The following is a 27,654-nucleotide window of genomic DNA, read 5'->3' as shown; positions in this document are numbered from 1 at the left end:
AGAACAAATAGATAAGTAAGCATTATTTTTTCAAATTCAAAAACTTTACACATTTTTTTCCTTCGTTTTTTATTTACTCTACCATAGAGTTGGCAACACTATTCAGGTCGTGGCGGGAATCCTAAGTCTACATCCGCCATAGATACACGGGTCCTTTTTTAGAAGCGACTGTTGTGAGCGGTATGCATTAACAAGAATGTTGAATGACAGTTTAAAGAACTAAAATTAATTCTGTATTGTTATCGGAGTACTAGCTGTGCCCGCGACTTCCTACGCGTGGAAATATGTAGTTTGAATAATATTTTGTTTGATCACCCGTCAATGGGTCACCCTGTATAGACTGCACTTTGGAAGAATCTTTACGAATGCAGTATAAGAGTAGGCGCACACCGTTGATTTTTAGTTGGCCGATAGTTGTGTCCGATTTTAATTTGTATGAAGAATCGGCCAAGTCGAATCGGCGTAGTGTGCGCACTCCCATACATGCCCATACTGATCAACTGCCCGACTAAACTATCGGCCGACGAAAAATCAACGGTGTGCGTATCGTAAACATCAGGTGTTTAATGTATTTAAGTATTAATAAATAATTATTATCACATTTTTTGTAATTGCGAAACGCACAATATTTATACACAATGTTGACCGCAATCGTTTGCTAATTAATGTTACATAGACAGTGCAAATTACGGAAAATTACATATCAAAGTATTTTACGTAAATAGCATCTTTTCAAGTTTACTTTTCACATTGCTACCTACGCGAATGAATAGACCGGGATAGTTTAAGCTTGTGTTAATATTAATTGTTGGACACAAACACATTCGTAGAACATGTATTTATTACTATTTACATAGTAATTTAATACAGGAAAAAAATGAAGGAAGTTTTCTTTGAGTAAAAATGTCTGTCTACGGTATTAAGAGTACTTTCCCTCCAGGTCGCATTACAAAATTCCACCCTGTATACCATGTGAGTTATATTGATCAATTAAACCAATTATGTTTGATAAGTGAAAAAAACGACGGGTTTTTTTAATAGACCCGAAATTAACTAATTGGTGCAACTGTTTTCGGCACTTTTGCTCTCGCAATCATGTCACGAAATGTACTGATGATCCCCAAAGCCCAAAATGACATTGATCTAAACTCTTCGCAATCCCCATCTAGGTCATAGAACAAATTCTACCGCCACCCCATTATCGATACACTCACGCAGTGAAATTAACCTTCGTGTGGATTCGGATCACGCGCACTATTGTAATCGCCCTTGGCCGGTGGTTCACCCGTGAAGAAATGTCTCGGTTGTTTGACCTTAGCTGCGCCGTGATGCGCTGTAAATATTGCTAATTAAGTATTTGAATTTGTCATTGGAATTTTAGCAAAGGAGCTAGGTATGCTGAATAACTTATGCTTCTTCTAGGAGTTTTTTTAGCTCGTTTGTTTCCAGCCAGAGTTTAGTTATTATCATGCCATAATTATAGTTAGCTTGGCGTCATTGGGTGCCCGTAAAATATGAAATTCCTCAGTAGGTAATTTTTTCTTCTTCAGTTCTTTTGTTGAAAGTTGAAAAGAACTGCTGTTTTGGTTGGATAGATGACCTCAGGAAGACGCTCAATGTAGGCCGATACTGGAAATCATTAGAGGAGGCCTTCGTTCAGCAGTGGACGTCGTATGGCTGGAATGATGATGATGATGATGATTTATTTTTTATTTTATTTTATTGTTAGGAAAACAAACAGCATTCTATAACACATATAGAGTTTATCAAATTATATGATCTATGCCATATCCTTTCCCATTACCTACCATATCTTTTCAATTAAATTATCTCCCAAAATAACTACTCAACTTTAATTAAGTGACTTAACCTTAACCGTAAATACGTCAAACGCAGTTGAGTCACTTTCATAATCGCGTAGGAATATAAGTCCAGATTTGTTTGTAACATATTGTCAAAAATAGGCCTAAAACTCATAGATTGTTCATTACCTAACCACCAGCCCTGTCCGGTAATCTGTTCATCCAACACTAATCAAGGAACTGGTGATTATACGCACGGAACTAAAGTACGGAAGCAGGAACCACGTAACATGGTATCATTTCTCGCATCTCGGATTATCGTGGTGCTGGCATCATTATGTAGTCTGTCCTGGAGTATTCTTTGTAGTTGACAATAAGGTCCAGTTTCCACCAAAGCAAAGATTAGAAGAGATGTGTGTGATTAAGCAATCAGATTCGGTTCGGAAACCTCTCCTCACTTATGAACGTTATGAACCTCACGAAACAGGCCTAACGGGATTTTACACGTCATACTTTTTTTTGTTGAGATTTCATATTTCTAAAGTCAACCAAAAGCTATATTTATAAGCGTACGAAAAGCTCTTGGCTTGCATCATGCATTTATTTCATTTGATGAAAAGTGTTGATCTGGCCGGCGAAGGTGGAATTGGACTATGGGAATCAGTATCACCATTTATTTGCTTTAAATGTGGTACAAAAGATGGATACTGATATTTAAGTAATATCTTACCTTAATCTGCCGAAACTAAAACATTTTTAACATAGTCGTTTTGACGACAGACTTAGGTAAGGGTGGTTGCTAGTCAGGCAGACTTAAGATAAGCCTAAATACCAAACAAATTTTAGACCCCACTGGGAATTGTCTCGAAGCGCTGCTGGTAGGGCCCAAAAGATAAGGAGACATGTAAAGTGCCCCATAAGGGCTACCTTTTCTTTTTATTGTTTGCTATATTTGACGTTCATAAGTGCCACTTGTGGTCTAAACTGAATAAATATTTTTGATTTTGATTTTTGATTTCGAATCAAACCCAGGACCTTCCCTTAACATAACACACACAACAAAAGAATTTCTGTCTAAAATATCCGATATGGATGGAGGTTAATTCGATGCTATTTTTAACTGGCTAGTAGAGTACAATACGGTACATTTGTATTGAGAACGCAAAACATCCGAGCAAGGATTGAAACCGGTTAAAGTTTCGGAAAACACCGGTTATATTTGGACTAACGATTTGGTTGACATTATTTTTAGGGTATGTTACTATTTTGAATAAAACTTATGACAATTTAAGGCAGAGTTCACCAACTTACTAGAACCGTAACTATAATTAACCGGTATCTTTTGTATGGAGTTTAGGACAAATAGGTATTTTTTTCGTTTTATTTGACTTTAGGTCTAGCTAGACAGTGTTTTTGTAGGTCGACTTTGTCTCTAACAGTGACAGACGTAGGTACACTAGTATTTATTAAAAAAACAGTTCGTTACACAGATTTACATATTTTTAGAAAAACTCTAGAAGTATACAAAGTAGGTACCAACTTTTTGTAGAGTTTATCTCTACTCAAATTCATGTTCTTTATTACTACTAATCTGTTAAAATCAATACCACCACTTCGGGACAACATAATATAGGCTGGTGCTGAGCATCAGAAAAATATTATAGCTATAATAACTTTCCCCCGGGACAAACTTGACCTTTACTGGTTGGGTTTTTATTATAGTGGCGGTCGATCTGCAGTAGGTCCTGGCTACACGAGTTGCAGCGGTGGGAACGAGAGGTGGGAATAGTCCCGTTTTTATGGCTATTATAACTTAATCAAAAAATGTATTACTGACTGACTAACATAGTGATCTATCAACGTGCAGCCCAAACCACTGGACGGATCGGGCTGAAATTTGGCATGCAGGTAGATGTTATGACGTAGGCATCCGCTAAGAAAGGATTTTACGAAACTCCACCCCTAAGGGGGTTAAACGGGATCCAACCGTACGAAGTCGCGAACGGCCGCTATTCACTAATAAATCCTCTCGTTTCCCACTTTCCCAAGAAACGGCATGTTCCCAAAATCTATGTTACTATGTTAAAGACCCGGTAAGGTCACAAAGTAAGTCGGTTCCGTCGTAATGTCTGTTGTAACGAGGGTCCACGCAACACCCGTAACGTCTGACCGCGGCGGCGGCCAACCGGTTTCTGAGAGTATGCGCATAGGCCGTAGTGATGTTCTTTAAATATTTCGTATAAATATATTTTTTTAATCCACAACGAGGAAGCTCGTGGCCTGTATCTCACCTGATGGTAACTGATGATCAGGCCGAAGATGGGATGCGAGCTTCACCCGGAATATACGAATTTATTTACGGCTAAATTGCTATCAGATAGCAAAAGGAGATTAAAAGTGGGATTTTGTAATTTAAAAACTAAAAAGTGTTTTTTTTTTGCGGATATCAGCATGCAATTAAGCCTTATTTATTAATATTGTGCGGACTTCGTACGAGTGAAAATTGTTTAAATAAATTTACACTGCGCTTCTAGTCCCAAATGCATACAAATGTTTGTACTGTGCGGGAATCGAACCCGCTACCTCCGGAATAGTACCTAGTCCGTTTCGAACCACTACACCAAACGGCCGACTTGAATAATTTTCCCATTCTAAAACTCCTTTTGAATAACTATTCTCATTGATGCTCTGCTCTTATTGGTCTTAGCGTGTTAGTAGGTATTTAGCTTATAACCTTCCTCAATAAATGGGCTATCTAACATAAAAATAATTTTTCAAATCCGACCAAGTAGTTCCTGAGATTAGCGCGTTCAAGTAAACAAACTCTTGAGTTTTATAAGTATGAACAGATTTTAAAAAGTTATTAATTATTATTTAAAAGCTTCATTATAATCATCATCATCTCAGCCATAGGACGTCCACTGCTGAACATAGGCCTCCCCAATGCTTTCCATGTTACCCGGTTGGTAGCGGCCTGCGTCCAGCGCCTTCCTACTACCTCTAAAAGCTTGGTGACGTATATACGAAACTAGCTTTTCGCCCGCAGCTTCGCCCGCGTTGAATTTTGTCTGTCACAGAAAAACTTTATCGCGCGCGTCCCTGTTTCAAAAACTGGGATAAAAACTATCTTATGTCCTTTCCCGAGACTCAATCTATCTCTATGCCAAACATCAAAATCGATTCAATCGAATCAAAGCGAGACAGACAGACAGACAGAGTTACTTTCGCATTTATAATATTAGTATAGATGATTTTTTCTTTGTCTATAGGTACGTATTAATTGTCCGTATCATCACATCACTAATCGACAAACGAATAGAGAAATGGGGTCACGGTGTCAGTGCACGTATCATCGCTCTCCCCAGACGATGTCGCTTTCGATGTCGCATCTCATTAGATGCCCACAAGGACAAATGTAGAAGGTCTATAACATTAACCGCCTCTGTGGTCTAGTGGTAAGACCACCTGCTTCAGACGCAGAGGTCCCGGGTTCGATTCCCAGTGGGGGCAGATTTCTCTGTTCGGTTTAGTTGGTGGTAGGGTTTGTTCTAAGTCCGCCTGGCTAGCTACCACTATCTTACCTAAGTCTGTCGCCATAACAACAATGTTAACAGCATTGTTGTGTTCCGGCAGTTAGAGGTAAGATAGCCAGTTCCTCCGTGGTTGAGGATTCCGGGTGAAGCTCGCTTCCACCTTCGGCCTGATCGTCACTTATAATCAGGTGAGATACAGGCCAAGAGCTTCCACGTTGTGGATAAAAAAAAATTGGTTCCCAAAGTGGGGGGGCCCCCTCAGAGGAGGCGCAAAGACCTTTAAAGGGAGGCGCGGGCCATCTGTGTACTTAAGTATAAAAAGCTGCGACCGCTGAGAGAATGCATTCGACCAATAAATAACTTGACTGGAGGAGGGAGGGAATTTTTTGTATGGTCGAAAGGGGGCGCGTCTCAAATAAGTTTGGGAACCAATGGTCTATAGCAGTCACATTGACACCGGAGGTAGATGGAACAACTAAACCTGGTCAATCTCAAAACTTATGAAACTTTTTTATCGACATAATACTAAACCTGTTCGATAAACCTTAGGCCCAGCTACCTCCAGTGTCAATGTGTGTAACTTTGGGCCACCCTGTATAAGGTTAGAACTTCTTGATCCAATATTCAATTCCTAAATTGGACGTGGTTTCGAGAGGATAGAATGATTATTATGTGATTTTGTGGTCATTTGGGTAATTTTAACGAGAAGTATGCTATTACTAAGCTATTTGGCTGTGAATTTTCTAGAATTACATAATAACACGCATTTTAATAATTATAGGGCTAGTACGCGAAATATGACAGCCGACCTTCGGATTTAGTCTTAGATTGTAGTAATAACAAATAAATAAGTAATTCCTGTTCCTATTTAAATAATTCGTAATATACCGTAGATGCTGGTTAGTTTTGCTTTAGAGAACAACTTTGTCTCAAACTATGAAGAATTTAATTTACGGTACATAAAAATATTATTTACTTCGATATAATATGTACCTACTAGGCACCAGATTTCGCGATCCGGACACTCGTTCTGTTCAACTAAACTGTACTGCAATCCGTGCACCTTACTTTAGTGCGACTTTGACATTCATGTAAGCGATCTAGCGCTGCATGTTTTAAGTTTGGTTACTACAGAGGGCGGAGTGTGTAAAAATAACATTAAATGTATGACGGATTGTACAGCGCCCCTGGCGGAAAAGTTCAAGAACTAAAATGTTTATACATTTATTAACGTGCTCACTAGTGAGGACGTTTGATATAAACTCACACTCAGCCCACAGAACTAATCCAGCAGCTGCAGCGAACTTTAGTTTTTATCCTTTCCAAAATGGAGCAAGAATTTTGCTTATGATAGCTTATCTATCCTTTATAAGTCTATGGTAAATACGTACGGTTAATGGGTTTTGTATTACATAATTGATAATTCCACCATAATTCACCAGAGGAAGCAATGGAATATCGCAATCTCTTGGAATTGGATGCGCATGTAGGGTTGCCAGGTCCAAAATCACAAAAGCCGGNAATAACCGCCTCTGTGGTCTAGTGGTAAGACCACCTGCTTCAGACGCAGAGGTCCCGGGTTCGATTCCCAGTGGGGGCAGATTTCTCTGTTCGGTTTGGTTGGTGGTAGGGCTTGTTCTAAATCCGCCTGGCTAGCTACCACCATCTTACCTATGTCTGTCGCCATAACAACAATGTTAACAGCATTATTGTGTTCCGGCAGTTAGAGGTAAGATAGCCAGTTCCTCCGTGGTTGAGGATTCCGGGTGAAGCTCGCTTCCACCTTCGGCCTGATCGTCACTTACCATCAGGTGAGATACAGGCCAAGAGCTACCTCGTTGTGGATAAAAAAAATTGTTCCCAAAGTGGGGGGGCGCCCCTCAGGGGAGGCGCAAAGACCTTTAAATGGGGGCGCGGGCCATCTGTGTAGTTTAGTATAAAAACCTGCGACCGCTGAGAGAATGCATTCCAGACTGCTCGATCGACCAATAAATAACTTGACTGGAGGAGGGGGGGCGCGGAATTTTTTGTATGGTCGAAAGGGGGCGCGTCTCAAATAAGTTTGGGAACCAATGGTCTATAACATTGCCAGTGATACCTAAAGGGAACTTTAGAGTAGTCTATTACATTATCCAAAGGATCTATCGTCAGGTTATGGTTTCCACTGCAGGAACACCTGCACCTGCTCTGCAAGTCCTGACCATAGCACATGCTGAGTGGCTGCCATTTTAGTTCAAAAACTACATAATTATATCGTTGTAAGTAGTCTAAGGATGTTTGAACTAAATAAAAATATTTTTCTTTCTTTCTTTCTTTCTTTCTTTCTAATTTACCAGAGGCAAATAGAGTATTTGGCCTACACTACAGAATAATAATACTCGTAAGTATCTACTACCAACAGGTCTTATGATTATGATATAGAGTGTTCCTAAATTTTAACGTCACACTGACACCGGAGGTAGATGGACTTAGGACGCATCGAGCAACTCTATTATGTCCATTTTAAAAATAAGTAACTAAAATTGATCAATTTCTAAACTCATAAAACTTTTCCATTGACATTAATAATTAAAACTGGTCAATCTCAAAACTCATGAAACTTTTCTATGGACATAATACTTCTTCTTATCATGTCCACAACAAACCTACACAGTGCCATCCCAAAACTCCGAAACAAGAGTGGCGTTGTTGACATAATACTAAACCTGTTCGATACACCTTAGGCCCAGCTACCTCCAGTGTCAATGTGTGTAATTTTAGGACACCCTGTATAAGGTTAGAACTCCTAGACCCAATATTCAATTCCTAAAGTGGACGTGGTTTCGTGAGGATAGAATGATTATTATGTTATTTTGTGGTCATTTGGGTAATTTTAACGAGAAGTATGTTATAATTTGACTGCGAAGTTTCTAGGATTAAATAAACACAGTAATACACGCATTGTAATTGTAGGTAGTAGGTACGCGAAATATGACAGCCGACCTTCGGATTTAGTCTTAGATTGTAGTAATAACAAATAAATATGTAATTCCTGTTCCTATTTAAAGAATTCGTAATAAGTACATAATATAATGATCGTTACATGCACGAAGACGCGCTCCACCAATTTTTGGTTGCGGGAAGCGCGGGGTGAGGGGAGTTTGATCCTCAGACCTCATGGATAATTTAGCGTGTACTTACCGATAACACTCAAACATTAGAGGAAGAATGATGGGGCGCGTCTTCGTGGATGAAACGATCTATTTACCGTAGATGCTGTTTAGTTTTAGCTCAAGAAGGTATTACTATGGCTCAGCAAAAAAGTATTGAAATTGAGCAAACTATCCTGCAACAAACTAAAAATAAATAGGCGTCAGTAACGCTTTTTAACATTGCCTTATATCTGGGTACTTCTCATTTACACTCAAATTTGATGGTCACACAGTAATAGTTCATAAACGGTATAAGTTAGAACAATAACTTTGAAATCAGATGATAAAATATCTATTTAGCTACATACAAAATAAATTTTATCGTAATAGAAGCAAAAATAATACGAAAAAATCACATGAAACGATAAAAAACGGGGTCATTTTTCGCGTTCTCATCGTGTCACACCTTCGGTTGCAATGAAACATTTGGGTACTGCATTCACAATTTTCGCATCATCGTAATTAAATATACTTTCCACACAACAGTCAAAAAAATATCTTCTTATAATTATTTTGAATTGAGAAAGCGGCAATTAGTGTCAGTTCATGAGTGAGTACTATCATCATCGGTTACTATCCAGCATCCTGATCAGTGCGCTTCAAATGATTCTGTGGCTCGACTTTTGCCTGGCGCGGCAACCAAATAAAAAGCCTAACAAAAGCCGGACAGGCCGGACAAGGCAATATTTGGCCGGACAAGTCCCTAAAAAGCCAAACATGTCCGGCAACCCTATGCGCATGCGACTTCCCAACATGGCGGACAATCGTGCGCAGTGTTTTACGATCGCACACACAATGGGACGAAATTATGTAAATACACGACAAATCATTAATACATTGTAAAAACCTTACTAAAAGTAGATAAATTGCGTTGAAAGGAACGATTTTATATGCCACATTTTTAGCTTTCTTGCAAAATTACACTTAATGAGAACCTCCTCCTTTTTTTGAAGTCGGTTGAAAAAAATCTACACTTAATATTATAAATGCGAAAGTAACACTGTCTGTCTGACTGTCTCACTTTCACGCCTAAACCACTGTACTAATTTTGATAAAATTTGGCATAGAGATAGGTTGAGTCCCGGGAAAGGACATAGGATAGTTTTTATCCCGGTTTTTGAAACAGGGACGCGTGCGATAAAGTTTTTCTGTGACAGACAAAATTCCACGCGGGCGAAGCTGCGGGCTGAAAGCTAGTATTTAATAAATACACAAATATTGACAGAATATCTATCACTGTTATTCATAGCTAGCTGCGGGCAATAAGTGATAAAAAGACCTGAAAATATGAAAACTTTTTTACAGTAACGGTTATTTATTAACACTCAAAATATTCAGTAAACTCTTTTTTCGGTTCAGTAAAGTTCAAAAACCTGAACAACTAAAACTAAACTTAGACATGCTAAGTAAATTACCGTTATTTTCGTGACAAATTTTCGAGGAAACAAATACTAATTCACGTGAGTAAATATTATGTCCCCAAAAGCATATTAGAATATTGATTTTGACGATTTTAACATCAAGATTCTAATTTACGAAATAACTTGAAAACAATATTGTTTTGGAGTTGTTTTTCTGATGTCATTTTTAATTTGCACTATTCACACCTACATCACGTTTACAGACATCAAGTAAATTCTATAACATCTTAATTAATTGTAATAGGTACGATTTTTCATTAACAAATGAGCTGACGACTGTACATTTTAAACCTTTTTTAGGTTCACGTGTCAAAGTTGAAACGAACAAGGAAAATTCGCACCTAGTAAACCATATTTTTAATTAAACAGTCAAATTGTTTTTTTTTTGTAAATTCGTTATCAGACAGTATTAGCACAGAATAATAATATGTACTGTATTAGTTCAATTAAAAAATATTAAATTACAGACCTATGCCTAGATAGCACTTTACTGAGACTTTATGCGGACTTCTTGCGAAAATTCGAAATGACGCAGCTTTTTCTTTTTTTTTTTCAATTTTCCTACACTCATGCACATGGCCAAACGAAAAATTTAAAAAATGCAATGACAATAATTGTCAAACATGACGCGTCACTTTCCCGCCATGAAGTTTTTTTTTGTTTTTTTTTATATGGCTTGCACGGCTTGTGCAATGTACCTATTTGCCAAGATCGTGACGATGTAAAAAGTAGGGACGCTTTTGTAAGGAAAACCAAATGTTATTGTTTTTAGTAATCTATTGATGATCTAAAAATAATAAAAATATTCAAAACCCGGGAAAACCTCAGCGTTTAGTTTGATGAGTCCATAATGTAAACATCAAAAAAGAGTCATGTGCAACTTAGCGCAACGAAGCGTAAAAATCACCGGCTGAAAGTGGATGTGGTCCAGCAAGCAGACATATCTCAGTCTATCTATATCTTTCTAAAATAAGATAGAGAACTAGCAGGTACTCTTCTTGAGTGCCTCTGGACAGCGATCAACTGGTTATATGTATAACACCATTAATTTATAAAGTTCACCATCGGACTATCTCTACAATCGCGTGAACGCCTCAATGTGACCACGACCACTCTTCCAAGAATGAAACGACTAAGAAGAAGACGCCATCATAAATACTTTATTTTAGCTATGAAAACAGCATTTGTCCCCAAAAAATAGTTATACAATTGGTTATACAGCATTGTAGCAGCAAAAAGGTCCCCGTTTCAGCTTATGTCATTGCAAACCATATTATGATGCTGATTTTTAGATAGGATATGGTGTGGACATGGATAAAATAGAGCTACAGACAAGGTGTCAAATGTATAGATCATTAACCTTGTCCCATTTATCATGGGATATAATATGAAACTGTGTTAAGTGCGCACGCGCCGACGTGCTTGCCAAAAGGGTCCCGTTATTGTATGACGTAACGGACTAACGATCTTATGTACAGTCAGCGTCATAGTTCGTGACATCCAAAGTAGCCACAAAGTTCGCAGTATCTTATCTTATCTTATTTAGGGCCGCGCTTGGGCGCAGTGCACGTCGACCCATTGGGATCTTTTGTGCTTCCCTATACCTTTATCCCCCCTCATCCGCAAAGATCCTATCCATATAGTGAATCAAGTGTTTGGGTGAGATTCTTCTGGTGTCGGATAGCGCGTCGCATTCGCACAGTAGGTGTTTCATAAAGTTCGCAGTAAGTCTTTGTTACAATTGGAATAACTTGTGTTGTCAACTTTTGGCCACATTGGGTGTCATGAACTATTTTGACTCTGACTGTAGGTACAGACAACGAATGCATAAGCTAAACGTTGTGCATCTTATTTAGTGGTTGCAGGAGCTATTTTGGAACCAACATTTATGTGCTGTGGACTGTACGAGATGCAGAACTATCTGAACTTTATAAATATGTCAAACTAAATATTGAGACAACTAAATGAGGAGATCCTCAGAACCAAAGTGACTGACATAGCCCGCAGAATTGCTAAAATCGAGTGGCAGTGGGTCACATAGCTCGTAGAGCTGATGGCCGCTGGGGCAGAAAAGCTCTCAAGTGGCGAAGACGAGTCAGAAGACGTGTGTGGGCAGGCCCCCCCACTAGCTGGACCAACGATATGGTGAGGATCACGGGAGGTGCCTAGTAACGAGCACCGGTTGTGCTCGTGATAGTCTTTGAGGGAAGCCTTTGTCCAGCAGTGGTCATTTGGCTGAAACAAACGATGAATGGGCTATAAGAGCGATTTTGGAGCAAAAATTATACGCTGTGGGGACTGCACAGCTTGCAGAATCTTTTTTTTTGTACCGGCGGCATGTCAAGTTAACACTATAGCACCTTATTTAGACGTAATAATTGCTATTTTGCTACAAAAATGTTAAGTTTGATATGCCGTGGACTCTACAAAGGTAATCGTGTGAAGTGAACTCTGTTGGGGTCAACTTTCACATTGCTTTAAACTGAATCATCGTAACAAATGTCATTAGGATGATCAGGTCAATCGATGATTTGATCATTTGCGAAGCGAATTATGTTATGATCTTAGGTCGTTGTAATAGAGATGCTTTTGATACAAGAATGTATAGTGTGACGTGTGCTACGGTGTGATTACAGGATTGCATTTACATGTAATCAATCCGTAGGTATTGTAATACTAGCTACACTGGAGTCTGGACGCAAAGAAAAATGTTCAGTAAAAAAGTCTTCAATATTTTCTAAACTACAGTTGACATAGCTGTATAAAATAAAGACTAAATTAATTCAAGATTTTTATTTTTCATTTGTTGTGTTTTAACAAAACCTAACTACCTGACCTATCAGGTACTTTGAAGTTATTGAAGATTTTGAAACCGATCCTTTTTCTTTGCGGTTCAGTGTATAACATACCTACACAGATTTTTTTCAATACTGAGACCGATAAAGGATACCGGTGTCGAAAAAATATATTTGAAAACTTTGGCCGAAAGTCAAGTTGCATTATGATTTATAACTTTACCTAAGATCAAGTGGATTTGTAAACATTTTAAGGATAATAGGTAGTTATTAGGAAAAATGGTAGGAAGGAAAACCCCGATATTGATCGATCACAATAAACCAATTACCTATTGAATCTTTGGTTAACCAATAAATAGATTAGGTATTCATATTATTGTATTATCTGTGTTAATATCTACCTAAAATTTTACATGCAAAGTTTTTGTATTTTTGTTTGTTACATGCTTGCTACAAAAATTAACAAAACTTTTTGTAATTATTTTATGCATTCACTAAATATTGCCGGTTTGTTTTTAAAACAAAAGAAGAAATAAAACTATTAACTTCACATTCCAAATTCAAATCTCCCGCGCGATTCAAAAATTCAAATACCTCAAAGAATTATTAAAAAGTAATAAAAATACAAAGGTCGCATAACAATTCCGAATTTGAATTTCGAAGGTCGTTCTCCACTTGCGCCGAATTTCGCCGGGCGGTGACATAACGGCTCGCGGTGTTCCGGTCATCCGAACGTAACGTCATTGCGTCAATCGTGCGTGGCTCCATTGTGGCTGGGGACGAGTTTGATTGGCATTAATTTAAAATTTCTTTGATATTCTTTTGTTAATAAAAAAAAGTTTTTGTTAATATTCACGTATGGAGGTAAAGAAACTGTTTTTCTGTGAGCACTGAGATCTTAAGAGAAGTTAAAAGATCTTAAAGGTCAAATCGTACATAACATTGCTTATTTTTTTGTAATCAGTACCTCTAGTAGGAAAAACTTTCGAGTTCGTTTCGTTGCGTATTCAAAGTGTCATCGAAAAATTTTGTATGAAAAATTAAACAGCGCCCTCTATATTATAGCCGCCCTAGGGGGCGCTGTTTAATTTTTCATACAAAATTTTTCGATGACACTTTGAATACGCAACGAAACGAACTCGAAAGTTTTTCGTACTAGAGGTACAGCAAGTAAAAATAAAACACGATCAAGAAGTTTAGCATAGTAATTGATAATCCCATAATAAAGACATCAACGCATACGTACTTCCACAAATTTTTTGTCTGTTATAAAATTCTCATTACATTTCGTAATTGAACCTTTTGACATTACAAAAAGAAAATCCAATCAATCCTCTCCAGAAAGAATCGGGGTGACATAGGTACTTAAAATCTGAAGCGGACCTGAGTTACCAATTTCAATTCCAAGCAGTTCCGAATTGTTTCGAATCGTGGTGATATGGAGAAGCGCCGCATCTCACACACGCTGTGTCGAAAGCGCAGCGGGCCGTTGACGCGACCTGGATAAGGACAGCGATTGGGGTTTCATTGGTTTCATTAATACGAGTACAATCGACGAAGATTTGAATGCGTTTTTTTTTTTCTTAATAATTATGGCTTTGCGCGGTTTGCATATTTAGCCAGTGTAAAGGAAAATTTAGACTGCGGTTTCGGACTCGGTTCTAAGCAGCGTCAAAGTCATGGTTCGTTGCTACTCGTGACGAGTTGCATACCTACTTACGCTTTACTCGGGGATGGTGAACGAGGCCCTTAGACACCCCGTAGACCATTTGTTCCACCACCACACCCCCAGAGGAGGCGCAAAGACCTTTAAAGGGGGGCGCGGGCCATCTGTGTACTTAAAATAAAAAACCTGCGACCGCTGAGAGAATGCATTCCAGACTGCTCGATACGTCCAATAAAATAATCTTGACTAGAAGAGGGGGGGCGCGGAATTTTTTGTATGGTCAAAAGGGGGTGCTTCTCAAATAAGTTTGGGAACCAATGCAGACTGCAGACTGCTAGTCGGCCGATATTTTGATCGGTCTGTTAAATAGTATGAACATTGTATGGAAGTGCCCACGCCACCGATTTGGTATCGGCAAATTTTTTTGTTTAAAGATTGTTAGTAATTTGTTATTGCACAAATTACTAATAGTCCTCATACAAATTGGAAGCCGATCAAACTATCAGCCAACTAAAAGTCGGTAATCTGCAGGGTGTCTTATACTTAAATTATTTTCTCAAGATTACGAGTAAATGGCATAGAATCATTAATCAAATAATCTCTTTTTCAAATATTAGCTTTATTCACACGTGTATTGTACTTATTATTCACAAACCGCGCATCAAGATTGGAGATGATGTCGTGCCCTGCGTGCCCAAACAACTGCACTCAAGAAGACTAATGAAGGCTACTGACAACGCCACTCTTGTAGCGGAGTTTTAAGCTGACACTGTGTAGGCAGAGTTAATACAAATGAGTAGGTATTGGCGCGCTCACATACAAACCGCGCTCGGTGCGTTTCTATGAAGATGACCTACTCATTTGTATTTACACTGGTGTAGGTTTGTTGTCGACATGACAAGAAGATGAATCTTATGTCGTTGTAGTAGGAGCTATTTTGCTACAAAAACGTACAGCCTGATGTGCTAGCTGTACAAACGTTTATATGTTACTGTAAAAGCTCGAATTGCAGTAAATCCTAAGATATTCCAGTAAAACCTAAGATCTACCAATTCCTAATGGTAAATGTCCCAAAAGGTTTGCGATTCGAACTCTTACAACCATTTCGTTGGTAAATCTTAGGATTTACATTAATGGCACGGTAAATGTTGAAAAACAAAACATGTCATAACGTTCTCAGGGCATCTCATCATCATCATCATCATCAGAAATTACTTCAATTGGAAAAAATCGAATCTATCTTAATATTGAAGTTGCCCTCTTTGTATTTCTAGTCGCTCACTTAGTTGGTAGTCGCACGGACAGAATTTTAATATCTAAAATGGATTAAACATAACCCACTCTTTGTAAGCTCGTTCTGCATTTGATTTATTAATCAATATTCGTCATTAGTTAAGTTAATTTTTCGGTTATTCAAATTCATACCGCTCAAGTTATTAAAACAGTATGCCATCATCAGTCGCTAAGTTATTTTTAGTCGATCGTTTTATAATTCCCCATTAAGAATTACTCATTGTTTTTTTCCTAAAACCAACATCTACCTGCTGACAGAGGTAAAGCCTAGCATATACTGAATTCGAATGGTAAAAGCTCGAAAAAATCGTCGTATTTTCAGAAATCCTTACATTTACCAACTCATGTCGGTAAATCCTAAGACTTACACTTAAATCTTAAGATTAACCGTAGTTCGAGCTTTTACAGTAACACATATAAATGTTATTTATATTTAATAGTATGCTAAAACTATATAACATGTCAATTAGTATTCTGTTTAAATATAATATTTTAAAGATTTTTGGCTAGGTGGTTTTTACCTGAAAAAAATCAAAAAGTATATTACTACCATATATTTGCTAAATTTTTCTTAAATTTATGCTAAAAGTATGTAATATTATGACAAAAAAGTGCGGTACCTTACAGTAATAAAACCTCAACAGAAATAATACCAACAGCCTCGCCAAAGAAGTAGAAAATTTGAGAAAAACAAGTCAAAATATGAATTCTGCTAGTTCGAACCAAACCTATTCCTCCCTGGAAACAGTCTGTCATTGCCTGCAAATCATATCTTAGGGTTCCACTGCCACTGTAATCACAAAATAAAATGAAATAATTGTGACAAAAAATATAATACATGACAAACAGTGAAAGACTGATCAAGTGATTTTTTGAGACATAAAAATGCCGGTAGAGCCCTTGAGATATTATTTTATATTTTTTTAATTATTTTTACGGTAATCTACATCTTATGACGCAACTTTTGAGGGGTCTTGTGTAGCGAAAATATAAAAAAAGATATTTCGGGACACCCTACTGTATAAGGACAGCGATTGGGGTTTCATTAATACGAGTACAATCGACGAAGCTTTGAATGCGTTTTTTTTTCTTAATAATTATGGCTTTGCGCGGTTTGCGTATTTAGCCAGTGCTGCATTGTAAAGGAAAATGTAGACTGCGGTTTCGGACTCAGTTCTTAGCAGCGTCAAAGTCATGGTTCGTTGCTACTCCTGACGAGTTGCATACCTAAGCTACTTACGCTTTACTAGGGGATGGTGAACGAGGCCCTTAGATACCCCGTAGACCATTTGTTCCACCACCACACCCCCAGAGGAGGCGCAAAGACCTTTAAAAGGGGGCGCGGGCCATCTGTGTACTTAAAATAAAAAACCTGCGACCGCTGAGAGAATGCATTCCAGAGTGCTCGATACGTCCAATAAAATAATCTTGACTAGAAGAGGGGGGCGCGGAATTTTTTGTATGGTCAAAAGGGGGTGCTTCTCAAATAAGTTTGGGAACCAATGCAAACTGCAGACTTCTAGTCGGCCGATAGTTTGATANATCCCATCAAAAACAATACTTGTCAAAAAAACCAAGTCTCGCAACTCAGTTGTTCTACGGTAAAAAGTTGTGAGATCCATGTAATACCAAGTCCAGGCCAGGCCAGAGGTACTGTTGTGCTTCATCGAATACGTATTTGAAATTCGAATGATTCAAAAAAATCTTGCGTCTCGTTGTGTCAAGGTTGCAAAAAGCTATAAAGGGAATTCTGACCTTATTTTTGATAGCAGTGAGTCGCCTTTTAATGGGAAATTTTTCTATATTTTTTTCGACATAATTGATTCCCTATGGAACACTAGGCACTGGCAGCATGATTTATGATCCTCCAATTTAAATCTCCTTGAAGGATTTATGTGACACTGGCTGAATTTACATAACTCATACTTTTTTTTTTAATTTTCAAACGATTGATAGTTAGGAGGTTAGTATAAGGCCTACTACCCTTCTTGCACTGTGGTACGCTCGCCAATTCAACTGTTCACTGACCATTTCCTATCAAGTCATCGTTTCCTTTGTCGTTAATTTACGAGTATCAGTAATTGCTTGATGAAGCTACTAATTACGGTGACACATTAAAAACTAGAAACGCAAATCAATCATAGATTATGATAATGACTAGGTAGGTTATGATGACAAAATATATATGTTTTCATCGTTTATGAAGACAAAATCGTTTATGATTAAAAAACTATGCCAATTGTGTATTTTAAACAATTCTTACTCGCCAGTAAGAATGCTAATTGCGCTGGCTAATTAAGTTATTTTCTTCTCGGAAAATTAAAATAAACTTTATTGTGAATGTGAATTTAGGTAAAAAATAGCAAATACACGGCTTAATAATAGAAGCGCTCCAAATTCTACCTTTTCAGGCGTATTCACAAATTATACATTCTCAATTTCTTGGGTTTTGAAAACTATGATTTTTCCAATTTCACTTAGGTATAGAACTCCCATTAAGTTAAGCCTAATATAAAGCACTGCTGCTTGAATTACTGATCTAATTTGTTCTTCACCCACAGACACCGCAAGATGGCGCCCAATTGACAGCTGACGACACCAACAACCAAGATGGCGGCGGGTCCGGCCGCGGTGGTAGTCGCGCGCGCCTGCAAGCACTATGGGCGCCCCGACAAACCGGACTACAAGCCAGTGCTTGTGCACCTTGACATGACAGTAGAGAGGGGTATTATGTGAGTATCATTCTCGTATCTCCCACTTTTCTCACCCTATCCCTTAAGTCTCTCATCATCATCATCATCATCATGTCAGCCATAGGGACGTCCACTGCTGAACATAGGCCTCCCCTAATGCTTTCCACATTGATCGATTGGTAGCGGCCTNGTTTGATAGGTCTGTTAATTAGTATGAACATTGAACATTGTATGGAAGTGCCCACGCCACCGATTTGGTATCGGCAAATTTTTTTGTTTAAAGATTGTTAGTAATTTGTTATTGCACAAATTACTAATAGTCCTCATACAAATTGGAAGCCGATCAAACTATCAGCCAACTAAAAGTCGGTAATCTGCAGGGTGTCTTATACTTAAATTATTTTCTCAAGATTACGAGTAAATGGCATAGAATCATTAATCAAATAATCTCTTTTTCAAATATTAGCTTTATTCACACGTGTATTGTACTTATTATTCACAAACCGCGCATCAAGATTGGAGATGATGTCGTGCCCTGCGTGCCCAAACAACTGCACTCAAGAAGACTAATGAAGGCTACTGACAACGCCACTCTTGTAGCGGAGTTTTAAGCTGACACTGTGTAGGCAGAGTTAATACAAATGAGTAGGTATTGGCGCGCTCACATACAAACCGCGCTCGGTGCGTTTCTATGAAGATGACCTACTCATTTGTATTTACACTGGTGTAGGTTTGTTGTCGACATGACAAGAAGATGAATCTTATGTCGTTGTAGTAGGACCTATTTTGCTACAAAAACGTACAGCCTGATGTGCTAGCTGTACAAACGTTTTATAGTGCTCATCGCGTAGCAATTTACCTAGCTCTTATTAAAACGGCTCCAAACAATGACTAATTGACAATACAATTACAGCCTTGAATGAACGTGGCACGTTCATGCCAATTAATTTCCGAGCAATACAGAATAGTAACGCATCTTCTTATTAACCACTTATTTACTGTGACACTGACGCCCGTATTTACAGACATTACTATGAGGTCTCACAGTGCGCGTGGACGCACAGGATGACACACGCACTAATCACATAGGTATGTTCACGGCTGTGCGTTCGATTTGCTGCATCACTTAAGCAAGCATCGTTTGTGAATACGGGCGTAATTTACTTAGTTAACAGTTCATACATAATACCATAAACTATTATTTGTCTGTGACCATAGACTATACACTGCATTAATATGTATCATGTTGTGCTTCATCGAATGCGAATTTGAAATTCGAATGCTTCAAAAAAATCTTGCGTCTCGTTGTGTCGAGGTTACAAAAAGCTATGAAGAGAATTCCGACCTTATTTTTGATAGCAGTGAGTCGCCTTTTAAGGAGATAATTTTTTCAACATAATTGATTCCATGTGCACGGAACACTTGGCACTGGCAGCATGATTTATGATCCTCCAATTTCAATCTCCTTGAAGGATTTATGTGACACTGGCTGTCTATTGTCATGGTTTAAAAAAAACTGATACCTAATTACTTTTTTTTTGACGATTGATTTTGGTACCTAGACAATGTAAATCCTACTATTCCCTTCTTGCACTGTGGTACGATCGCCAATTCAACTGTTCACTGACCATTTCCTATCAAGTCATCGTTTCCTTTGTCGTTAATTTACGAGTATCAGTAATTGCTTGATGAAGCTACTAATTACGGTGACACATTAAAAACTAGAAACGCAAATCAATCATAGATTATGATAATGACTAGGTAGGTTATAATGAGAAAATATTTCTGTCCTCATAAACGTAAAAAACAACGCCAACTATGTATTTTAAACAATTCTTACTGGCGCTGGCTAATTAAAGGTTCTTTTCTTTTTTTTAGGTGAATGAAAAAGAACTTTATTGTGAATGTGAATTTAGGTAAAAAAATAGCAAATACACGGCTTAATAATAGAAGCGCTCCAAATTCTACCTTTTCAGGCGTATTCACAGATTATACATTCTCAATTTCTTGGGTTTTGAAAGCTATGATTTCGCCAAATTCACTTAGGCAACTCTCATTATTAACTTAGTCTTACAATAAGTTAAACCTTAAAATACATAACTACTACTGGAATTACTGATTTAATTTTGTTCTTCCCCCACAGACACCGCAAGATGGCGCCCAACTGAGCTGACGACACCAACAACCAAGATGGCGGCAGGTCCGGCCGCGGTGGTAGTCGCGCGCGCCTGCAAGCACTATGGGCGCCCCGACAAACCGGACTACAAGCCAGTGCTCGTGCACCTTGACATGACAGTTGAAAGGGGTATTATGTGAGTATCATTCTCGTATCTCCCACTTTTCTCACCCTATCCCTTAAGTCTCTCCCCCTCTTATAATTATCTCTTTCACCCTCTCTTAAATCTCACTCCCTCTCTTAACTTCACCTTTGTTAATTCCCTCTCTTAAGCGAGGACACGGACGGACACGGTCACCACTCATCAAATGACATGTTTATGAATGAGTCAACAAAACTGATTCTGATTTCGTTTAGCTTACTACGAGACACGAGTATGTTCGTAAACCAAATACCTTTAACAACCAAAATGTAAATTGCCAACGATCACATCGAAAATAGGAACTACCAAATCCCAAATTTTTCCCTCTTCCAATAATACCACTCAGTTCTACTCCAATATTATCCTCCACTGTTCTCTCTTCTTAATAATTATCACTTTTATCACTCTAGTCTCTTTAAGCAGGCCCCTTTTTTGTCTTCTCTCTTTTTCTCTCATATTCCAACTATTGTTCCATAACATTCTAAGTTCCTGCCTTACTTCTTCTACTACCAAGGTTTAACCATTATTTTTCTATTTCTCAACAGCTATGGCCTCCTAGGCCCTTCAGGGTGCGGGAAGACCACCCTCCTCTCCTGCATAGTGGGAAGAAGAAAACTAGACAGTGGTGACATTTGGGTCCTAGGTGGCACCCCTGGAGAGAAGGGCAGCGGTGTGCCCGGCCCCAGAGTTGGGTATATGCCACAGGTATGTAGGTATATTTTTAACGCTATATTATATCGCAGTGAAGTATTCTTTGAAAATATTATTCTATTCTAACTGCTCGTCAATCCTCGCACGGTAGGCATCTGACTGCTTTTATAGCTGAGGCATCTGACTACTGGTGAAATGGCAATTATCTTGATAGTAACTTAATAATATTATTCTCCCAAAACGTTCATGTTATTACAGCCTAGGTAAATTACTAGTTTATTCTTTAGATCTTGATCATTCAGAAAAAAATGCAGTATCGAATGGTTGGAGACTCTATATGCGATTAGTCTTCATCTAAATTCATTAAAATATGTTTTATTTTTAGATTTCATATACATATTTGACTTCGCTTGACTTTCAACTAAAACTATTAATAGAACGTATCCGGATATTATAGTTCTGGTATTAAACGATTTTTAATTCAATATTCACCATGCGACGTGCCCGATGTGTGCCATATTATTTTGTTAATCTTTTGTAGTTAGTATAAATATGAATTTAACTATAACCGCCTCTGTAATCTAATGTTAAGACCACCTGCTTCAGGCCCAGAGATACCCGGTTCGATTCCCAGTGGATTCTGATTAATTTCGTTGAGGGTCTAATGATAGTTTAACTTTCCCCCGGGACAAACTTGACCTTCACTGGTTGGGTTTTTATTGGCGGTCAAGCTGTAGATCCTGGCTACACAGGAGTTGCAGCGGTGGGGACGAGAGGTGGGAATAGTCCCGTAGCAGAAAACTTAGATAATTTTTTGCATACACCTTCAAGATCAGTCACATAATTCTCTCCTTTCAGGACATAGCACTAGTCGGGGAGTTCACAGTCCGCGNAGTACGGGACGCGATATACTACTTCGGCCGTATATACGGGATGAAGAGCGCCAAACTGAAGGAGAGGTTCGACTTCCTCTCTTCATTGCTGGAGTTGGCAGCTGAAGGGCGGCTGATCAAGTCTCTCTCTGGAGGTCAGCAGAGGAGGGTGTCGTTAGCTGCTGCCCTGGTGCATGAACCAGAGCTGCTGATACTGGATGAACCTACTGTTGGGCTGGACCCAGTTTTGAGAGAGAGGTAAGGTTTAGACTTAAAGTTTGAGTGAACACGATAGTCTTTAAAGAGAGGTAAGTTTAGGATACTATAGATAAACAATGCCTTTATATATATATAGCACTAACGGCTAGTATTTGAAAATGAGCTGTCAAAACACGATTTATTCTCCCATTTTATGAATTTTAGCTTTGAACGTCAACTCCCTGACACCCATACTTAAAACTAACTAAGTGTTAAAGGTTCGCGTACCTAACTTTTTAATACTAGTATTTTATGATCTGTGATAAGAGTTTGGGTTAAAAGTAATTGGTAAAAGTTATGCTTCTCAAAGGCTCTACCTAAAATTACTCAGGTAGGTTTTTCGTCACAGTGATAATTTTCGAACTAAACTAAGTGGTTGTTTTAGTACACATATAAAAACTACATTATTTAGATTTAGCATATTATTTAAAACTGCATTAGAGATACATAAAAATAGCATCAGGATGTGCATAAAAACACTTGACATTTGAATAGTTTGGTACTTTATCTTAAAATAGCAATTTTAAAACACGTTATCTATTTTATTAATTCATCTATTATGTAAACAAATAAAATGCAGGTTAAATGTCATTTTCATAATTAAATTGTTTTACTAATGACCCTCCCCGGCTCGCGGATTACAGGTAGATAAGGTACTAAACTTTTTTTTTTAATTACAGATTAAAAAAATATAAGCCTATGTTCATAAGACAAAAAAAATGGATTCCAAATTCAATGGTAATAGAAGTTTAGAAGTTTCGGAGCCTATTCAATACAAACACAATAAAAACATAAATATACATGGTTTCTATAAAACAAATCTACAGTTGTTATTAAAATGTTCTTGAAAATGTAAATGTTTGACAAAATGTTCAAATCAAACATCAAGGTCCGTCAATATACATACAGACGACCCTTTTCGGCACTCAGTCAGACTGTAAATACTGCTCGCATACAAATATTTGCCTTTACTCAATCTTCATCAATTTGCGAAGTATTAAACTTTTAACGGCCTAGAACGAGTCGGGATTATACGCGAAGGTTCCTTAGATTTGAATAATTCGTTAAGATTAGTTCCGTATATGATTGTCTAGGCCCCCAGTCAGTAAAATCGACAAAAAACGTCCTACAATTATAAAATACTTAGTGCAGTTATTTCAGCACTATGGCACATTTAATAGGTAAGTTATTCGTAAATAGGTATGATTATTTCACACCCCTATTAGATTCCACATTAAGCTTATTATTAATACACATTGAATAAAAAAAAATCAGATATCACTTTTTACGGTTTATAATTTTTTCCACTACCTCTGTCCTGTCTTTGAGGAATTCTTTACATGTCTCCTACAGTGCAGACTAACACCCGTGTTCACAAACATTATTATGAGATCTCACAGTGCGCGTGGACGCACAGGGTCACACACGAACCAATCACAGAGCTCTATTCAACGCTATGCGTTCGATTTGCTGCTTCACTTAAGCAAGCATCATTTGTGAATAAGAGTGTTATGACCTGATGATAATGATTATGATTATACCGCAGACAGAAACTAATGCTAAAGTACTTCTACCAAAGTTACTAGATCGCGGGAATGAGGGATTGAAAGTGCAACAAAAATTCTAGATCAAACAACTACAAGAACTTCTTGTGTTTGATATTGCAATGAAACTGTACAGCTTGANTACATGGTTTCTATAAAACAAACCTACAGTTGTTATTAAAATGTTCTTGAAAATGTAAATGTTTGTCAAAACGTTCAAATCAAACATCAAGGTTTGTCAATATACATACAGACGACCCTTTTCGGCACTCGGAGTCAGACTGTAAATACTGCTCGCATACAAATATTTGCCTTTACACAACCTTCATCAATTTGCGAAGTACCTATTAAACTTTTAACGGCCTAGAACGAGTCGGGATTGTACGCGAAGGTTCCTTACATTTGAACAATTCGTTAGGATTAGTTCCGTATACTTTATGATAGGCATACGTAAGGCAGGCCTCCTACTAGGTAGACCGACGATCTGGTGAAGGTCGCGGGAAGAGCCTGGATGCGGGCAGCGCAGGACCGTTCATTGTGGAAAACCTTGGAGGAGACCTTTGTCCAGCAGTGGACGTCATTCGACTGAAACGAACGAACATTTATGATTGTCTAGCTAGGTCAGTAAAATCGACAAAAAACGTCCTACAATTACAAAATACTTAGTGCAGTAATTTCAGCACTTGTCCACATAAGTTATTCGTAAATAGGTACGATTATTTTACACCCCGATTAGAGCTGAATACACATAGCTTTTGCCCGCGGCTTCACCCGCGTGAAATTTAGTTTGTCACAGATCGTCATAAATAATAGCCTATTATGTTATTCTGGGTCATAAACAACAATACTGTAAAGTTTCATCAAATCCGTTCAGTAGTTTTTGCGTAAAAGAGTAACAAACATGTTAACATTCAGACATACATACAGACTTTCGCATTTATAATATTAGTAAGATACAAAAATATAAATTAAAATAAATTCAGATACAGTTTTTACGGTTTATAAGTTTTTCCATCACCAAGATTTAGCACTCATCAACGTCACGCAAAGGAGTCCTGTTCTTAAGGAGTTCTTTACTAGTCTTTATGTCTCTATACAGACTAAATGACCTGTTGATAATGATGATGAATATGCCGCAGACAGAAACTATTGCTAAATTACTAACGCCCGTACACAAACGATGCTTGCTTAAGTGAGGCAGCAAATCGAACGCACAACGTTGATAGAGCTCTGTGATAGGTTTGTGTGTCACCATGTGCGTCCACGCACACTGTGAGACCTCATAGTAATGTTTGCGAATATGGACGTAAATTATGTAGCAAAGTTACTAGATCGCGGGAATGAGTGATTGAAAACGAAGCAAAAATTCTAGATCTGGTACAGACAACCTGATGGCATATCAAGCTAAAAAATACTGCAGCGTCTTGTGTAATTGTAATAGGTTCGATTTTGCTATGAAACTGTACAGCTTGATGTGCTGTCAATTAAGTAGGTATACGTTGCAATCATTTGAGCAATTCTCGAGCAGTTTTTGCGCTTTTTTTCCTTTGATTGACTTGTTCACGTATTAATAAGAAGGCGACAGACGCTGTTATATTGATTTAGTAACCTATTGAAATAAATGCAATAAAATTAATTACAGTATTGAGTTGTATTATCAATTTGCGCCTCAGAATTGCCATACTTATGAGGCAGTAGGCGGGGCACATAGCTCGTAGAGCTGATGGCCGTTGGGGCAGAAAAGTTCTCGAGTGGCGACCGCGGACCGGAAGACGTAGAGTAGGCAGGATCTTACTCGGTGGACCAACGATCTGGTGAAGGTCACGGGAAGCACAGGACCTGTAGTTGTGGAAATCATTTGGGGAAGCCTTTGTCCAACTTTGAACGTCTGTTACTTAAATCAAACGAGATAATGTACAAAAAGATTGCTATACGTCATCGTTTGGTTGACATTTTACATCTTCAATGCGAAATGCCAAGTTGAATCATTTTATTGGAAACCCCCAAAGCCAAAATCCTTTCGTTTCAAACGAAGGCATATTATATAACCATTGCATGACAATACCCATGTATTCCGACAATATACCCATTATATCTGGCATATTTCTCCTGTCCGAGAGAATGGTTAATCTTCCAACAATTATGGTGGTTATTAGGACGGAACCCGAGCTCGCAGGCGATGAGCTATCAGCTGACTCGGTTATTATTGCCATAGCCTGAATAGATCAGCTTCAAAAGTCTTCGGTGTCTATTCACATATGACTGCCACAGAATACCAGCGTTAAGCTGAGTGGCTGCCATTTTGGTTCAAATTAAACAAACTATGTACTTACACTGATGTTGTAGTCTAAGTATTATGGACGGAATAAAAAATCTTTCGTCTTTCTTTCTTTCAAAACTATTTGGCCTAAAAACAAAAGAATGGCAAAGTACCAAGAGCGTCACAGACTCACGGTAAAAAAAAGGTTTTCGAAGCCTTGGACTAGTGCAATCAAATATCACGTAATATTAATCGTTAAAAAGACAATTTGGCTATGATAGTACCGATAGAGTAGAATATGACCATTCCCAATCTTCCCCCGTGGATATCGCAAAAGAACCAAGAGACATAATTATGTGAACATCAGGCCTCCTCCAGCCCGCGCGTTGGGAGTGTACGCCAAATTCTCCATTTACCATTTATTTTGATAGATTAGTGCCCGTTTTCACCATCAATCCCTAATTTTTAAGTGACCCTATGGTAACAAATAATATGAAATTTGTTTTCATAGGGGTCACTTAAAAATTAGGGATTGATGGTGAAAACGGGCATAGATCTCCTTTAGTGAAGACTGAAGACTGGTTCTGGCATTAGGTTACACTATTTTGCCAAGCTCTCAATAAAAGTGAGGTAACCGTTATATTTTGACTACGACACCGGTTTTCGCACAGCATCGATTGTTTTTACTCGTTTAAGTAAGCCAGTGTACCGTGTTAATGATGATTAATGGTACATGTTGATTGCTGTAGATAAGTAGGTGGTGGATTTGTGACACTTTAGTTTTCTAATGTCATGGAGAACTAGGTGACAATGTTTTTGACATATTCTGGTAAAGAGAGGCGGCAGGAGATTAGGGACAAAAATACAAATCAGCCGACCCCCCTTGGCCCCGGTGTGTCACACAGTATTTTTTTTAATATAATCAAAAATCTCAGATTGAAAAAGCACTATGACTCAAATGTTCTGGATTCGATTAATCAGGCATTTCACACTTATTTTTCAGTATCATTAGTGCATACTTGAATAAACTTAATGAATTCTTAAATAGACTATCAATAATTAATCTTCATTTTAATTAATTGATTTTTCTTAACATTTACTTAAGTAAACAAATTAATCTAACACAGTATTGCATGACTGAAACATGTCTCAATTAAAATAATAACAGAGAACAATAGTTAGTAAAGGTTTGCTATTAATTTCAAGCCGATCGTGTTGGTAATGCAATTTGCAAGATAGGTAATTATTATAGTAATAGAACAATAGGCGGCCACGACATTGTCTTGGCGGAAGAAATATAAAACGTTTGTTGTGGTTTTATTCCAACGATAACATCCGAGGCAATGAAGTTGATGTA

General features: G+C 38.0%; 1 protein-coding gene across 1 annotated transcript in view; it reads left to right on the top strand.

The window, feature by feature from the left end:
* The window catches only part of LOC114351209 (ABC transporter G family member 23), a 76,187-nt gene that overhangs the window by 21,972 nt on the left and 26,561 nt on the right, over positions 1-27,654 (top strand). Inside the window, exon 2 of the mRNA XM_028302336.1 lies at positions 20,538-20,706. Within this exon, the coding sequence (XP_028158137.1) occupies positions 20,585-20,706 (122 nt within the window). The 5' untranslated portion in view covers positions 20,538-20,584. The remainder of the gene's footprint in view (positions 1-20,537; positions 20,707-27,654) is intronic.

Source organism: Ostrinia furnacalis, unplaced genomic scaffold (genome assembly GCF_004193835.3).
Source record: "Ostrinia furnacalis isolate ACB-3 unplaced genomic scaffold, ASM419383v2 OfSCF0078, whole genome shotgun sequence".
NCBI classification, from domain to species: domain Eukaryota; kingdom Metazoa; phylum Arthropoda; class Insecta; order Lepidoptera; family Crambidae; genus Ostrinia; species Ostrinia furnacalis.
The sequence above is the reverse complement of the archived record's forward strand: the minus strand, read 5'-3'. Positions and strand labels throughout refer to the sequence as shown.